The sequence below is a fragment of the Salvelinus namaycush genome, chromosome 24, assembly GCF_016432855.1.
Source record: "Salvelinus namaycush isolate Seneca chromosome 24, SaNama_1.0, whole genome shotgun sequence".
Lineage (NCBI taxonomy): Eukaryota > Metazoa > Chordata > Actinopteri > Salmoniformes > Salmonidae > Salvelinus > Salvelinus namaycush.
The window spans coordinates 15,313,941-15,331,013 of record NC_052330.1 but is presented as its reverse complement, the minus strand read 5'-3'; the positions used below and the strand labels follow the sequence as shown (position 1 = coordinate 15,331,013).

Genomic DNA, 17,073 nt, shown 5'->3' with positions numbered 1-17,073 from the left:
TAGTAGCCCATGTGCCTCACCCTAATAGTTTGGTCTATTTTCACCTCTTAATTTCAGCTACTGTTCTGACTTGGTGGTGCACATGTAGCCTTTAGCCTGTTTTAGAGAAATGTAATCATTGAATATTGTAAGAGCTTTCATTGTCTGAATATATGCCCCCTTTATTTATCCTATAGTTCTAACTTGGCGTACAGGGAGAATACTGTAAGAACGGCCCATGTTCTGAATTCTGTCGCTGTACATTTCAAAAGTGCTAAACAAATAGTTATATTGACTACGTCTGTCCTAGCTTGCTCATTAATGTCTTAATCGAAATTACGGATTGCCTCTTATCCGCTTGTCGTCCCCTAATGCTATAGTTTGTACATATCAATTGTCATTAGAAAACACATTTGTTTAAGCAAGTCAGCCATATCAGCTGTTTTTTTAAAGTCAGTAAATGAGGCTGAATTAACTGTTTCCCTGCCAGACAAGGCTCCGCTGATAGCCAGGTGTAGCAGTGGTAAGACGTTGGGACTCTGCTGTTGGGACAGCTTTATGTAGGCCCTAGCAGTTTGTGGGCATCGTTTGTTACCGTTATAGTGCAATTAATGTATTGTTTAGTGTTGTGTTGTGAAGTGGCTTTGCTGGCATGCATCCCACTTTAAATATTTTCCCCCACCAGATTTAAGCCACATTGTGTAGACCCATGGACAGATTATACTGTGCAAGATAACCTGGAGGATAGGCTGTTGTCCAAATCTCAGTCTTAGCTCAGCTCTTGTATGAATCAAATCAAATCAAAGTTTATTTGTCACGTGCGCCGAATACAACAGGTGTAGACCTTACAGTGAAATGCTTACTTACAGGCTCTAACCAATAGTGCAAAAAAGGTATTAGGTGAACAATAGGTAAGTAAAGAAATAAAAACAACAGTAAAAAGACAGTGAAAAATAACAGTAGCGAGGCTATATACAGTAGCGAGGCTATAAAAGTAGCGAGGCTACATACAGACACCGGTTAGTCGGGCTGATTGAGGTAGTATGTACATGTAGATATGGTTAAAGTGACTATGCATATATGATGAACAGAGAGTAGCAGTAGCGTAAAAGAGGGGTTGGTGGGTGGCGGGTGGCGGGACACAATGCAGATAGCCCGGTTAGCCAATGTGCGGGAGCACTGGATGGTCGGGCCAATTGAGGTAGTATGTACATGAATGTATAGTTAAAGTGACTATGCATTTATGATAAACAAAGAGTAGCAGCAGTGTAAAATAGGGGTTGGGGGGGGGGGGCACACAATGCAGATAATCAAATGGCTACCCGGACTACCTGTTCAGGAGTCTTATGGCTTGGGGGTAAAAACTGTTGAGAAGCCTTTTTGTCCTAGACTTGGTACCGCTTGCCATGCGGTAGTAGAGAGAACAGTCTATGAATCAGGCTACAGGTAAGTCCACTATAGTCCTTGTACTAGATCTCTTTGCGCTCTTTCGGCAACTTCTAAAGCACAAAGAGATCTGGGACCTTATTCTTCTCCATTTCTCGCTAGTGTTAGTGGATTTAAAAAAAATAGATAATCAGAATAGCCTGTGCACTATTATAAACTAGGTGGTTCAACATCTGAATGCTGATTGGCTGACAGCCGTAGTATATCAGGTCGTATACCACGGGTATGAAAAAACATTTATTTTTACTGTTCTAATTACGTTGGCAACCAGTTTATAATAGCAATAAGGCACCTCAGGGGTTTGTGGTATGTGGCCAATATACCACGGCTAAGGGCTGTATCCAGGCACTCTGCGTTGTGTTGTGTGTAAGAACAGCCCTTAGCCATGGTATATTGGTCATATACCACACCCCCTCTGGCCTTGTTGCTTAATTATGTAAATATTCAACATTACTATTACTTTTTGTAAATGTATTATATACACTTCAAAGAGAATATTAATTTAAACCTATAGGCAAGGAGCAACTGTAAACGTGATGGTGACATCATGAGAAGTCAACCACTCAGTTGATATCATGCAAATACAGGAAGCTGTTTAAGTGATGTGCGTGTCCATTTTGAAACACTTGACAAGACAAGAAGATGGCGTTATCTGAACCAAGGTACTTTATAGCTCTTTTAAACTAAATGATCCTTTATAATATTGTCTAGATTATGATAGTCCTATAAAATAATACAGTAGACAGACACCACATTACAGGAAGTTAAGCTATTATACATATTGTGGTATAATACAGGAAGACATTGAGAGCCGCACACCGTTGAAAAAAAAGAAATAATCCAAAACTGAGGTTTAATTGCAAAAAAAGAGATGGTTTATTGGGATATATTGAAGCCCAAAAGTTTATTGTGCAGAAAAAAGTTATTTTTTAAAAATGTTTTAATGTTTTGGCGTCAAGCCATTATCAGTGTGAATGGTGGTAAACTACAGGAAATGAAAGCGATTGAAGACAATACTAGCCTCTCTGCTATTTACTCACTTGTTATTAAAACAAGTTTAAACATGGAAAAACTTGAATCTGCTTTCGGCCTCTGGCTATATTAAGCAACTCCAACTCATTGGAAGACTAGGGAAGTACTAGAAAGTCAACAGATTGGAAGGCAGACGCCTTGATTCATTTCCTTTTGAAGATGAGCGAGTAATAAGTGTTAGGGGTAAATAGCAGAGAAGCTAAAGTATCCTCTTCAATCGCTTTCATTTCCTGTTCTTTACCACAAAAGATGTATGACAACTTAACATTAATTTACAGTGACTAGCTAGTGAAAGTCTACACACCCTTGCACAGTCTTCACATTTTGCTGCCTTAAAATTTTATCTAAAAAGGGATTACATTAGATTTTTTCCTACCAATCTATACAACCTACTGCATATTTTCAATGTGAAACAGAAATTATAGAAAATGTTCCAAATTAATAAAACATGAAGATGTATTGATTGCAGATGTCTTCACATGCCAGAGTTAATACTTGGTGGAAGCACCTTTGGCAGCCATTACAGTGGTAAATAGTTTTGAATAAGATTCTGCCAACCTTGCACAACTTTTAGGGCAACATAGTAGCCATAGTTCTTGTAAAAAATTGCTCATTAAGTAGGAATCATTGATGGACAGCAATATTCCAACATTGTCTCTGATTTTCAAGCAGATTTAAATCCGGACTGAGACTGGACCATTCAGAAACACTCAACACTTCTTGGAAAGCCATTCTGGTGTGTTTTTGGAATTAAAATGTGTAATTCTCCCGCCTAAAAATACACCTCTATCCCAGGGTTTTCAGGTTACGGAAGGTTTTACTCTAACTTTTTAATTGGCTTTTCTCCTTTCATATTTATTTTGATCCTGACCTTGCTAGTGACAAGCATACCCATAACATGATGCTGCCACCACAATACTTGAAAATACAGAGGATCAACAACATTGCATTCACTCCACATTAGTGGCCTATATGAGAAAGCAAAAAGAAGAAAGCCTCTGTTTAAAAAAAATACATATTTTAATCGAGATTGGAATGATTTTAGTAGCCCATTTTAAATTGTTGAGCTAGGGCATGTCGACTACCATACCGTGCCATACCCTAAGTGAAACCCTCTGTATTTGCAAGTATTATGGTGGCAGCATCATATTATGGGTAAGCTTGCCACCGACAGGGACTGTGGAGTTTATCAGTGACTAGCCACCGTGCTTCTACATCTGCATTGCTTGCTGTTTGGGGTTTTAGGCTGGGTTTCTGTATAGCACTTTGTGACATCGGCTGATGTAAAAAGGGCTTTATAAATACATTTGAATCAGGATAAAAAATGTATACGAAAGGAGCAGAAACCCACCTCAGTCTTTTGAAAACCTAACCCTGGGATACAGTTTTATTTTTCAGCGGGACAATTACATACATTACTGTCCATTAATGATTCCTAACCAAATTTACTGAGCTTGAGCAAATTTGACAAAAACAATGGATATATGTTGCCTTAAGAGTTGTAGAATCTTATTTAAGAAAATGCACAGCTGTAAGGGCTGCCAACGGTGCTTTCACCAAGTATCAAAGGAGACGTTTTATTTTGTACATCCAAATCTCAAATTTTTTATGTAAATGGCATGTTGTAGAATGGTCCAGACACCGTTTTTTTGTGATTCCACATGTTTTTGAGAAACTTACCCAAACTTCACTTCTTCAGTATAGTATGGGGGCCCTGAAAAAACATGAACAACGACTCCAAAAATAACCAAATATGTCCTTTTATAAACGGCAAATCTCTCAGTATAGTGATGCAGGTCTTTAGATGTTGTACACATGATATTGTTATCCCAAACTTTATCCACAAAGATATATTCCCTTTTGAGCGACTCAAGCCGTTTTCCTTATCCAGCTGTTCCCTTTTCCGTGTAGTAATGTAACTGCCGACATAAAGAAAACACCAACATAAAGCGTCTTAATAGGGCATTGGGCCACCACCAGCCGCCACAATAGCTTCAATGCGCCTTGGCATAGATTCTACAAGTGGGTCTTTCTATAAATAATGGGGCCAATGTGTGACATTGGGATCAACATTTCAAAATTGGTTTAAAACAAAACTAAAAAGGATTTGAATGCAGTACCACATGTGTAGCCTTCTAAGAATAAAAAAGGAATATATGCAAATTGACCCATAACTCCAGCTATACAACAACATAGGCCTAGGACTATACATCCTTTAAGAAGGGTTCATACAGACACTGGCAAGTCACATTCAAGGATTTTCAGGGACTTTTGCAAGCGCTTAATTGTAATTTTCAATGTTATACAATTGTATAATGTCTATAATTTTACATATAAGGCCTAATATAGAACCCCCCCACCCCAAAAAGCATGCAAAAAGTGTACAAATAAATAAATAAAAGTAGGCCGTTGCCACTTTAAGAATAAAGCATTTTTCAGGGCTTGCTAATGCATTGATATTCAAATTGTTTTTACATAACAATATGTGAGAATAATGTGGACATTGCCTAACTCAATGGGTTGGATTCATGCATGGCATTTTTTCTGTAGCCTATGTGGCCGACGCAGGCACACATAATAAAACCATGCATAGTGGTAGCATTCATCTCACCATTTGAATCTCATCATCACTGTTTTTATAATGATAAAGTGACCAAAAACCAGGTTCCTTTTTTAGTGGAAGGATTTGTATGGAAAGCCAAATTGAATCCAACATTAGATGTAATAACCGCACATGGTTTTAACACAACAGAGTAGCGCCATTCAATTAAAGGGGTGTGAAACAAACAAAAGTGGCCACATCTCTCACAAAACCTGATCAAAAATGAAATCACAGATAATTATAAGGGAGCAGGTAAACTTATAAAATGGCTACAATAATTACAATAACTTTTCAACCAACAAACAGAGGAAATGTCTGATTTTCAAGGTAGGCTTATTCCAGTATTTCTGAGCTGCAAATTCAAGTTCAAGTTGGCTACTTCAAGCCCATTGTATTGTTTGAAATTGCAGGTCTAACATGGAAAACAAAATGCGTTTGTCCTGTTATTTCATTAACAGATCATATTGTGAATAAGCCCAATAGGCTATGTAACTTGTTTGTTATTATATCCATAATAATTCATATGAATAGCGTTGAGTGTTGCTCAATAGTCTATTCTACACAATTGTGCAAAGTAGACTCGGAGCACAGTAGACTCTGTATCAAATCGGAGGCACAAAAACATATGAAAACATGAACTCATTACCTTGATGCTTTCTTTGTTAAATCTAACGAGGCCCTGCTGTAAATCAAACAGACAATAATAAATGATAAACATAAATTCGCTAGGGGTATTTGATTCTTACAGGGACAGCATCCCGGAGTCGCCTCTTCGCTGTTGACGTTGAGACTGGTGTTTTGCGGGTACTATTTAATGAAGTTGCCAGTTGAGGATTTGTGAGGCGTCTGTTTCTCAAACTAGACACTCTAATGTACTTGTCCTCTTGCTCAGTTGTGCACCGGGGCCTCCCACTCCTCTTTCTATTCTGGTTAGATCCAGTTTGCGCTGTTCTGTGAAGAGTTTAGTTTTTGTTTATTAATTTGACCATTAGAGTAGAGAGTAGTATATACAGTTGAAGTCGGAAGTTTACATATACCTTGGCCAAATACATTTAAACTCAGTTTTTCACAATTCCTGACATTTAATCCGAGTAAAAATTCCCTGTCTTAGGTCAGTTAGGATCACCACTTTATTTTAAGAATGTGAAATGTCAGAATAATAGAAGAGAGAATGATTTATTTCAGCTTTTATTTATTTCATCACATTCCCAGTGGGTCAGAAGTTTACATACACTCAACTTGGGTTAAACGTTTTGGGTAACCTTCCACAAGCTTCCCACAATACGTTGGGTGAATTGTGGCCCATTCCTCCTGACAGAGCTGGTGTAACTGAGTCAGGTTTGTAGGCCTCCTTGCTCGCACACGCTTTTTCAGTTCTGCCCACAAATCTTCTATAGGATTGAGGTCAGGGCTTTGTGATGACCACTCCAATACCTTGACTTTGTTGTCCTTAAGCCATTTTGCCACAACTTTGGAAGTATGCTTGGGGTCATTGTCCATTTGGAAGACCCATTTGCGACCAAGCATTATCTTCCTGAATGATGTCTTGAGATGTTGCTTCAATATATCCACATAATAGTACCTCCTGCAGCAAAGCACCCCCACAACATGATGCTGCCACCCCCGTGCTTCACGGTTGGGATGGTGTTCTTCAGCTTGCAAGCCTCCCCCTTTTTCCTCCAAACATAATGATGGTCATTATGGCCAAACAGTTCTATTTTTGTTTCATCAGACCAGAGGACATTTCTCCAAAAAGTATGATCTTTGTCGCCATGTGCAGTTGCAAACTGTAGTCTGGCTTTTTTATGGCGGTTTAGTATTAGTGGCTTCTTCCTTGCTGAGCGGCCTTTTAGGTTATGTTGATATAGGATTGTGTTTTACTGTGGATATAGATACTTTTGTACCTGTTTCCTCCAGCATCTTCACAAGGTCCTTTGCTGTTGTTCTGGGATTGATTTGCATTTTCGCACCAAAGTACGTTCATCTCTAGGAGACAGAACGGTATGAGCGGTAGGACGGCTGCGTGGTCCCATGGTGTTTATACTTGCGTACTATTGTTTGTACAGATGAATGTGGTACCTTCAGGCGTTTGGAAATTGCTCCCAATGATGAACCAGAATTTTTATTCTGAGGTCTTGGCTGATTTCTTTTGATTTTCCCATAATGTCAAGGAAAGAGACACTGAGTTTGAAGACAGGCCTTGAAATACATCCACAGGTACACCTCCAATTGACTCAAATGATGTCAATTAGCCTACCAGAAGCTTCTAAAGCCATGACATAACTTTCAGGAATTTTCCAAGCTGTTTAAAGGCACAGTCAACTTAGTGTATGTAAACTTCTGACCCACTGGAATTGTGATACAATAAGTGAAATAATCTGTCTGTAAACAATTGTTGGAGAAATTACTTGTGTCATGCACAAAGTAGATGTCCTAACCGACTTGCCAAAACTATAGTTTGTTAACAAGAAATTTGTGGAGTGGTTGAAAAACAAGTTTTAATTACTCCAACCTAAGTGTATGTAAACTTCAACTGTACATACTATTTTTAAAATTTGATTTGACCTAAAAAGTGTAGGGCTCAAAACAGGTGGGGCTCTGCCCTAGCTGCCCTGAATGATGGGTCGCCACTGGACGGGTCGCCATAAATGCAAGGACAGAAAAGTGATGTTTTATGTCACACGATTTGGGACAAATCTGTCAAGACACCAACTATGAGGAATTGTATTGAATATAGCTATGATCCCGTTATATCTTAATGTAAATACATTAAATATATTATATTTAATACATTTTATAGAATGTTTTGTGTTTCTGTCACCTACAGACCTGGCCTTAAGACTACATATAGCGACTATGTCACAATGGGTAAGTGAATATAGAACAATATGTCAAAAATATCATATAGATTTGATAACGGTTTCATTATTTGGTATAACACTCATTTACCTTCTCATTTTCTTCTTTATGGATGCAGCTCGGAACATCCCTCGAGGGTACGGGTCTGGTGAAAAGAATCTCAACTACACTACAATGTTGCCACACAACAAATGTGTTTTTGTGTGGCGACAACTTAATTTATTTGCCTGTCTTTCCAGGTCTCACCAAGACTTGGAGAAGCTAATCAGAGGAGAGGAGAGCCCTTACATGCTGCCAGGAGGAACATTTGTCGGACTCCTTTTCCAAAACACCTGTGTTCTGAGCAGTCTATTGGCCGGAATACATATAACAGCAACAAGATTTAGCAAAATCAAAGATTATTTAATGACAGACAACACAGTTGGTGCAGTCATAACTTTTCTCGATAACAAAATGTATAATGAGGCGATGGGTCTTTGGCTTATTAATTTAGACTTGCGTGTTGGAAGAAAACAATACTTTTCCCAAAACGGATATCTAGATTGTAGAGGCTATGTCGAAGACTTCCTACCAAATTTTGATGACCTGACAGATGTCAAATATGAAGACGACAACAACGATTACGATATGAGCCCCTCAGCTCGCATTTACAATGGAACACTGAGGTAATAAGTCATCATTGACAACCCTTTCTATTTCATTGTTAAAAACAAGCAGGTTCTATTTAATTATTCATTCTCTACTTTATCGGATTACATTTATTTTACAATTCTAAGAAATCATTATACTTTATAGGTGTGTGTAAATACCATATGAAATATAAACATGAAAGACACATTTTGTTAAGATGCCAATGGCATTTAGATTTTTGAAACTGTTATTTGATTTTCTTTGTCCATCCTGTCGTGTTTCTCTTTCTGTGTATTTTGAAAGCAATTTTAAGGTATATGGTCACGTTTACATCCTGGACACCGTAATTGACCCTAAACTCATCCTGGTGAATATGCTTGGCCGAATGGGAAACGGATATATTCCTCCTTATGTCATCACGGATGACTTTTCAAGGTACTGCTAGGTTGAACTGCATAATGTTTCCAAGGTTTAACTTGTAGGCTATGTTTGGTGTCACTACCAGTATGGTGCATATAGAATGCAGAAAATTAGGAGATTGAAGGCTGTGATCTAATACTGAGGTTAAATATTTGGAAGTAGATAATTGACCGGTTTAGGAATGAGAGTTAGGTTAAGGTTAGTTTCAGTGAGGTTAGGGAAATGCATAAAAGTTAACATTGTGCATAACCCAATGCCAACCCCAATACAGCTTCTGTTTTTGTCTTATGTCCATTCTGATTGAATTTCTACTCCTAACAGGAAGTACGAGCTTCAGTTCCTTTTGCTGGGTTTGATCACAGCAGAGATGAATCACATGGTGGTGTGTGTTAAACTAGAAGGAGGGCGATGGATGCTGTATGATAACTCGGCAACGCCCCAATTCCAGGACTTCAACATGGACATAGAAATGAAGAAATACGTTGTTTACCTCGCTGCCTACGTGAATTTGAACAGTGCATATCCAGAGAAACAAGTGCAAGAATCAGAGCAAGGTAAGGTATAACCAAGAATTGTCTATGTTGTCACTGGAATCTTCAGTAATGAAGTCATCCTATATTGTCTTAAGTGATTAAATTCCTAACTGCCATTATGATTTGTAAAATGCCCCTAAACAAAAATATGCTACTCCATTCTTTTACAGTAAATGACCTCCTCCTGCCAGTGGTTGTAACAGTCAACAACCGTCGAGCAACATCCCTATCCCCATTCAGACAGCCGGTGGAAGAAACAACCATCCACCCCCTGCCGACCTGTCAGCAGCAATGAGAGAAAGATGCTTCCCCCCAAGGTCTGTTCCTAACCGTAGTGTGACTGCAGTTTTTGTCTCTTTCCACTGTCATCATAGGCTTCTTTTAATAGGGATTTGGCATTAGACTGAAATATTTGATAAAAATGTGTTTAACACATGGGTCGGTGACAGTATGAGCCATCGCAAACAAACGAGTGTTAGGAGAGAAGAAATTGATAAGCCCTTGTCAAGCACAATTGGGATACTAGCTGAGATTCAGCATCACGGACAGCAAGATTAAATCATCACGACATTTGACATTCAAAACCACAGGGCATTTTTATCACTCTTCATTTTTATATCACTCTTAGGCTTTCGTTTCATTGTAGACTAGGCTGCAGGGATGGTAACAACACAGCTAACTTACACACAAACATGCAGCCTGTACGAGATGTAAACATACCACTTTCCCGCCACAGCTGAATCAACTGTTAATGTGTGGTAGGGATCAGAGACACTTTCCTTTGTGCAACTTGACTGCATTCCTAACGAGTTATGTTTTTTATTTTTTACTATGAAATCATTTTTCATGTAGTCTATATTATGGAAGACCGACCCGATTTAACAAAATATGTGTTGAATGACTTGTAAATGTTTGTTTTATCTTTGTCTCTCCCCTGTGGAAGTGGAAAGCGCAGAGGAGTGTGGCTGAGGGCACCCTGGCCTGAATACACCCAGACATTCATTGCCTGATCCCAGTCCTATGGAACCCCTGCTGACCAAGTCCACCTGGTTGTGCTGGCTCCACTGGACCGACCTGCCCCTTAAGCCGCTACACCCACCGTGTCTTTATTAAAAGCTATCTGACCACAGGGTCTTGAAGTATTGGAAATCTCTATCCGGTACAGCCAGAAGAGGACTGGCCACCCCTCACAGCCTGGTTCCTCTCTAGGTTTCTTCCTTTTAGGGAGTTTTTCCTAGCCACTGTGCTCTCGCTTATGCTTTGCTGTTTGGGGTCTGGGCCGGGTTACGGAAAAGTACTTGACAATTGCAGATGTAAAAACGGCTTTATAAATAAATTTGATTGATTGATCAACAACAGGGATACTTTCTTCTTGATTTTACACACGAGGCACATCCAGGTCCACTGAGTACAGTACGTAAGTACTACATCTGTAAGACATCTGATCGCAACTTAATAGAATTCCAGACCTAACCTAAACATTGCATCTATCAAAATTCCAAAATAACTTTCATTAACATTATCAGACTTGTATAATGACTAAAAAGTCATAGACCATTGGGATAAATTACATTGGAGAAATATTCACTAAATAGGTCATGCATAACAGATGAACAGTTTGTCATCACACAGGACAGTCCTATACAAGGAAAAAGGTAAAGCTACTAGTTATTTGCTGGTAGTGAACATAAGAAAGCTCTGTAAATGTCTTGAATTGATTATTTTCATAGTATTTAATTCACTTATGAAGTGGCCACAGTTAAAACCTTGTGTTTGATATATACAGTGGGGCAAAAAAGTATTTAGTCAGCCACCAATTGTGCATGTTCTCCCACTTAAAAAGAGAGAGATACTTATTTTCCACCATAATTTGCAAATAAATTCATTAAAAATCCTACAATATGATTTTCTGCATTTTTTTTCTCATTTTATCTGTCATAGTTGAAGTGTACCTATGATGAAATTTACAGGCCTCTCCCATCTTTTTAAGTGGGAGAACTTGCACAATTGGTGGCTGACTAAATACTTTTTTGCCCCATTGTATAAATGTGTCTTTATGCTTCTTACCCTATGCAATTAAGCATATAGCTTTTATAATGTTAGTGTTCAGAAAGTCAATGACATGAAACATGTTAAGAGTTTGTTATAACATTTAACCAGTAGAACCAGTATTCACACCTTCGTATCATAGTAAGTCAACTGACTGGTCTCTGTGACAAATGACAACGTAACTAACAAGCATCACTACCATGGCACAGTTTTGCATGTTGTGTACATGGCTCTGTAGCACAAAGTGCAGCACCTCAAACAAGTAGATTTATGAATGTGATCAGTCCATTACATTTTAGTCATTTAGCAGACGCTCTTATCCATATCGACTTACAGGAGTAATTAGGGTTAAGTGTCTTGCTCAAGGGCACATCGACACATTTTTCATCTTGTCGGCTCAGGGATTCGAACCAGCAACTTTTCAGTTACAGGCCCAACACTCTTAACCACTAGGCAACCTGTCTGACTGACAGTCCAGGTTTCAGAACGAGCTGATGCCCATTGTCTTTCGTATTTGTTCGAATGAGAGCCAAAACGTCATGGACCAGGGTGCCTGCAGTACCAAAGAGACAACAAGGGCAGTATGAATATATTGTACATTGTCACGGTCAAAGGTTAAAAGCATTATAATATGAGAGAGTAAATGTACCATTCTCATCCAAGTAGGGAGAAAGCCTTTGTACAGGGATATGAACCCTTCCCCCTTGACAGATTGGATCAGGCAGTCAATGGAAGACTTATACAATATGCCCCTGTGGAAAAATGTATGTAGCCTATTAGGTACTTTTGCTTATTGGTCTGTCAGCATTATAAAACCTGTAATGTTAAGGCTTTATCTGTTGCATTTTGGATGTTCACTTGTTGATAGAATAAGCTGTAAATGACATCCTAAGCATATAGTACAGTATCACTATCAAGGAATGATTACTGTTCTCTGATTGGCTGACTAACCTGCCATTTGGACCTCTGGGCTGGTTCATTATTCTGGTTTTGATGACATCTGCTGGTGTTCCCATGGTAGCAGCAACCAGACCAGAACATGTGCTGGATGGAGAAAAAGGATTTCAGAACTTGAATTTGAAAATAAATTCTCTGAAGTAGTTAGATATACATTTTGAGTTATCATTAAATCTCTGTGTTATACTTTACCTTGCTAACCCATGGCAAAGGCTGGTGTCTTGTAGCGAGGTATTTCTCAGTAGAAAGTGCTTGACAGTATCATATGTTGTGAGATCTAATTCAATTTGAGAGTAATTAAATCCCTATACACATTACAGACAGTACATTTTCACTTGTGCCTGTATTCACTCAACTATACCTCCTAGATTGACCAGAGCAGCCCTCTGTACGTTGGGGACCCACCCTGCCCACAGCGCCCGGATCCCCCCCTCAGAGACAATCTTCAGGAAAGCATGGTACACTCCATGAAACCTGTCTCAAAAGAGGCCTGATGAGTCCAATTTTTTGGGGGGGAGGGACATTTCTCTCTCACATGATACTGTATCTAACGGGTGATTATTAGCTTATAACTAAATGACATACAAGTTAAAATAGGAAGTACAAACCGAGATGCAGTTTAGGTTGAAGGATGGCTAAAAGCTGAAAACTAGTTAAACACACTCTCTCACCGGGGTGGCTTGCCCTCCAGCCTCCGTCTCCCCTCCATCTGCATCTGCACCTTGACCAGGTCGGTGGGGCTGGCCATGAACTGACCCACAGCCCCAGCCAGCATGCCCCCGATCGCTGCTTTCCTGTTGGGGAAAAGAAAGATCACAGTGGCCTAGCTGGGTGGACACTGGCAGAGAGGCCCAAATAAAAAAAAATTGTCACATGCTTCGTAAACCACAGGTGTATATATACATAGTCCTACAGGTCCTATATATATAGCGACGAGGAATAACTACACAGTGAATAACGAATAAAAGTAACATGGCCATGTGCAGGGGTACCAGGTGATTGAGGTAGCTAAGTACATATAGGTAGGGTGTCTGAGCCTAGTTCAGTCTGCTCCTCATAAATGCAGTGGCTTGGGACTACCATGAATGCATGCACTAAGCAAAGCATGGAGACATCCAGAGCAATAGACATCCAGTCTTTGTTCTGTTGAGGCTGGGGAAATGCAATGCTTTAAATGAACTGTGGTTATAGTTTAGTATTGAGGAGTAGAGGTCAGCTCCACCACTGTGCTTTTCTCTCACCAGAGAGGGAAGCGATCATCTTTAGACCTGCCAAGGACATCTCGGAGCTGCTCATAGGCCACCATCCGCACTCCTGAGTACACTAGCAAAAGTACAGCAGGGGTTTATGCAGGGAAGATGTGGGTAACTAGCCCTAATCAACAAACCACCATGTATGTAAGTAGTGAGATCAGTCTAGTGTAGGCTACCTATATGTCTGTACACAGCTGGTGTGGCCCCCTGCCACAGTTTAAGGGGACCCTCCTCACGTACAATCCCCAGGGCAGTGCCCAGCATCCCTCTGTAGGCCGTCTGAGAGCCATGCTGTCTGAGGGCCGCTTCACCCTGGATCTGAAGCCTGGTCTTGGTCAGGTCCAGGGGGAATGTCACTGGAACCGATATTGAGACAACTTTGAGTTGATCACAGTGACACTGTTCTGTGTAATATAAAACATTTAGCTAAATATATTGCAATCTACTGCAGAGTTGGCCTGAAGAGTTCTGTCATACTATCCAGGTCTATGCCCAAACAGTTCGAGCTTCTACTTTTAAAGATCAATCTCTCCAGAAATAAGTCCCTCACTGTTGCCGCTTGTTATTGACACCCCTCAGCTCCCAGCTGTGCCCTGGACACCATATGTGAATTAATCGCCCCCCATCTATCGTCAGAGTTCGTACTGCTAGGTGACCTAAATTAGGATATGCTTAACACCCCAGCCATCCTACAATCTAAGCTTGATGCCCTCAATCTCACACAAATTATCAAGGAACCTACCAGGTACAACCCCAAATCTGTAAACATGGGCACCCTCATAGATATCATCCTGACCAACTTGCCCTCTAAATACACCTCTGCTGTTTTCAACCAAGATCTCAGCAATCACTGCCTCATTGCCTGTATCCGCGGTCAAACGACCACCCCTCATCACTGTCAAATGATCCCTAAAACACTTTTGCGAGCAGGCCTTTCTAATCGACCTGGCCCGGGTATCCTGGAAGGATATTGACCTCATCCCGTCAGTAGAGGATGCCTGGTTGTTCTTTAAAATTGCTTTCCTCACCATCTTAAATAAGCATGGCCCTTTCAAAAAATGTAGAACTAAGAACAGATATAGCCCTTGGTTCACTCCAGACTTGACTGCCCTTGATCAGCACAAAAACACCCTGTGGCGTACTGCACTAGTTTCGAATAGTCCCCGCGATATGCAACTTTTCAGGGAAGTCAGGAACCAATATACTCAGTCAGTTAGGAAAGCAAAGGCTAGCTTTTTCAAACAGAAATTTGCATCCTGCAGCACTAATTCCAAAAAGTTTTGGGACACTGTAAAGTCCATGGAGAATACGAGTACCTCCTCCCAGCTGCCCATTGCACTGAGACTAGGAAACACTGTCACCACTGATAAATCCACGATAATTGAGAATTTCAATAAGCATTTCTCTACGGCTGGCTTTCCTCTATGCTTTCCACCTGGCTACCCCAACCCCGGCCAACAGCTCTGCACCCCCCGCAGCAAAAGACAGTACTGTGCAGCCATCTTCATCGACCTGGCCAAGGCTTTCGACTCTGTCAATCACCACATTCTTATCGGGAGACTCAACAGTCTTGGTTTCTCAAATGACTGGCTCGCCTGTTTCACTAACTACTTCTCAGATAGAGTTCAGTGTGTCAAATCGGAGGGCCTGTTGTCCAGACCTCTGCCAGTCTCTATGGGGGTGCCACAGGGTTCAATTCTCGGGCTGACTCTTTTCTCTGTATATATCAATGATGTCGCTCTTGCTGCGGGTGATTCTTTGATCCACCTCTACGCAGACGACACCATTCTGTAAACAGCTGGCCCTTCTTTGGACACTGTGTTAACAAACCTCCAAACGAGCTTCAACGCCATACAACACTCCTTCCGTGGCCTCCAACTGCTCTTAAACGCTGCCCACATCCCCGACTAGCATCACTACTCTGGACAGTTCTGACTTAGAATATGTGGACAACTACAAATACCTAGGTGTCTGGCTAGACTGTAAACTCTCCTTCCAGACTCACATTAAGCATCTCCAATCCAAAGTTAAATCTAGAATCATACCATCGTATGATTCATACCATCGTAAAACTGACTATCCTACCGATCCTTGACTTCGGCGATGTGATTTACAAAATAGCCTACAACACTTTACTCAGCAAATCGGATGCAGTCTATCACAGTGCCATCCGTTTTGTCACCAAAGCCCTATATACTACCACCACTGCGACCTGTATGCTCTCGTTGTCTGGTCCTCGCTACATATTCGTTGCCAAACCCACTGGCTCCAGGTCATCTATAAGTATTTGCTGGTAAAGCTCCGCCTTATCTCAACTCACTGGTCCCCATAGCAACATCCACCCGTAGCACGTGCTCCAGCAGGTATATTTCGCTGGTCATCCACAAAGCCAACACCCCCTTTGGCCACCTTTCCTTCCAGTTCTCTGCTGCCAATGACTGGAACGAATTGCAAAAATCACTGAAGTTGGAGACTTATATCTCGATCACTAACTTTAAGCGTCAGCTGTCAGAGCAGCTTACCAATCGCTGCAGCTGTACACAGCCCATCCAACCAACTACCTACCTCATCCCCATATTTGTTTTGGTTGTTCTGCTCTTTTGCACACCACTATTTCTACTTGCACATCCTCATCTGCACATATATCACTCCAGTGTAAATTGCTAAATTGTAATTACTTAAATAAAGGTGAAATAAAAAATAAAAAAATATGGTAAATAAATTGTAGAATTGACATTGAATTAATTCGACAATGACTAGTACCCCAAAAGAAGCTGGAAAAAATATTGGACAGCACGTATAGGCCTACCCATTTCAGCAACAGTAGCTGCACATGCTGACAAGATGAACTTTGAAACCCGAGGCCACTGGGGGACCCCTGACTTCTCTTCTTCCATTTTGAAATCCTTATGCAAGTCAGCCTAGCAGTTCGCGATTACTTTGCTACTCCGTTTGAAAGTAGCTCCCTAGACATTATTAAAAAAAGACATGCAATGATCATTAGAGTTATTCTTATTTATACCGAACGCTGTGCACCGTTTAAACAACGACACGTGCAAAGATGACATGATGCTCGATTAAATGTATACTTTGCTCTTCTTCAGGACAACGACCTTTAACCAGAGAACCGGAAATGTAGTTCATGCGAAGAGAATTTATCGCACAGCCTACGGTATCGGGGCTCTGTCAAACTACATTTCCTAAACAACTTTTCGCGCAATGTTTACAAAATGACGCTCTGCCCTTCTTTTAGCTGATTGGATCAGACTGAGAAAGAGGCCCCGCTCTGGTTGGCTAATCTTCCTTTCATTTC

General features: G+C 40.5%; 2 protein-coding genes across 4 annotated transcripts; one reads left to right on the top strand and one right to left on the bottom strand.

The window, feature by feature from the left end:
- Window positions 1-2,055: 2,055 nt before the first annotated feature.
- On the top strand, window positions 2,056-10,857 carry LOC120019765. Of its 3 annotated transcripts, none has more exons than XM_038963203.1 (8): window positions 2,056-2,087; window positions 7,887-7,927; window positions 8,037-8,055; window positions 8,158-8,583; window positions 8,852-8,983; window positions 9,290-9,522; window positions 9,672-9,818; window positions 10,445-10,857. In XM_038963203.1, exons 1-7 carry the CDS (start codon window positions 2,068-2,070, stop codon window positions 9,794-9,796), a joined length of 996 nt encoding a protein of 331 aa, XP_038819131.1. In that variant the 5' UTR covers window positions 2,056-2,067; the 3' UTR covers window positions 9,797-9,818; window positions 10,445-10,857. The 3 variants fall into 3 exon arrangements, with proteins under 3 accessions (XP_038819131.1, XP_038819132.1, XP_038819130.1); XM_038963204.1 differs by having other exon boundaries at window positions 10,442-10,857; XM_038963202.1 differs by having other exon boundaries at window positions 9,672-10,857.
- Window positions 10,858-11,513: 656 nt separating this feature from the next.
- On the bottom strand, window positions 11,514-16,864 carry slc25a27 (solute carrier family 25 member 27). The gene is made up of 9 exons (XM_038963205.1): window positions 16,570-16,864; window positions 13,937-14,116; window positions 13,749-13,830; window positions 13,179-13,301; window positions 12,869-12,981; window positions 12,700-12,784; window positions 12,502-12,594; window positions 12,200-12,302; window positions 11,514-12,103 (listed from the first exon to the last, which is right to left on the bottom strand). Exons 1-9 carry the CDS (start codon window positions 16,655-16,657, stop codon window positions 12,032-12,034), a joined length of 939 nt encoding a protein of 312 aa, XP_038819133.1. The 5' UTR covers window positions 16,658-16,864; the 3' UTR covers window positions 11,514-12,031.
- Window positions 16,865-17,073: the final 209 nt, after the last annotated feature.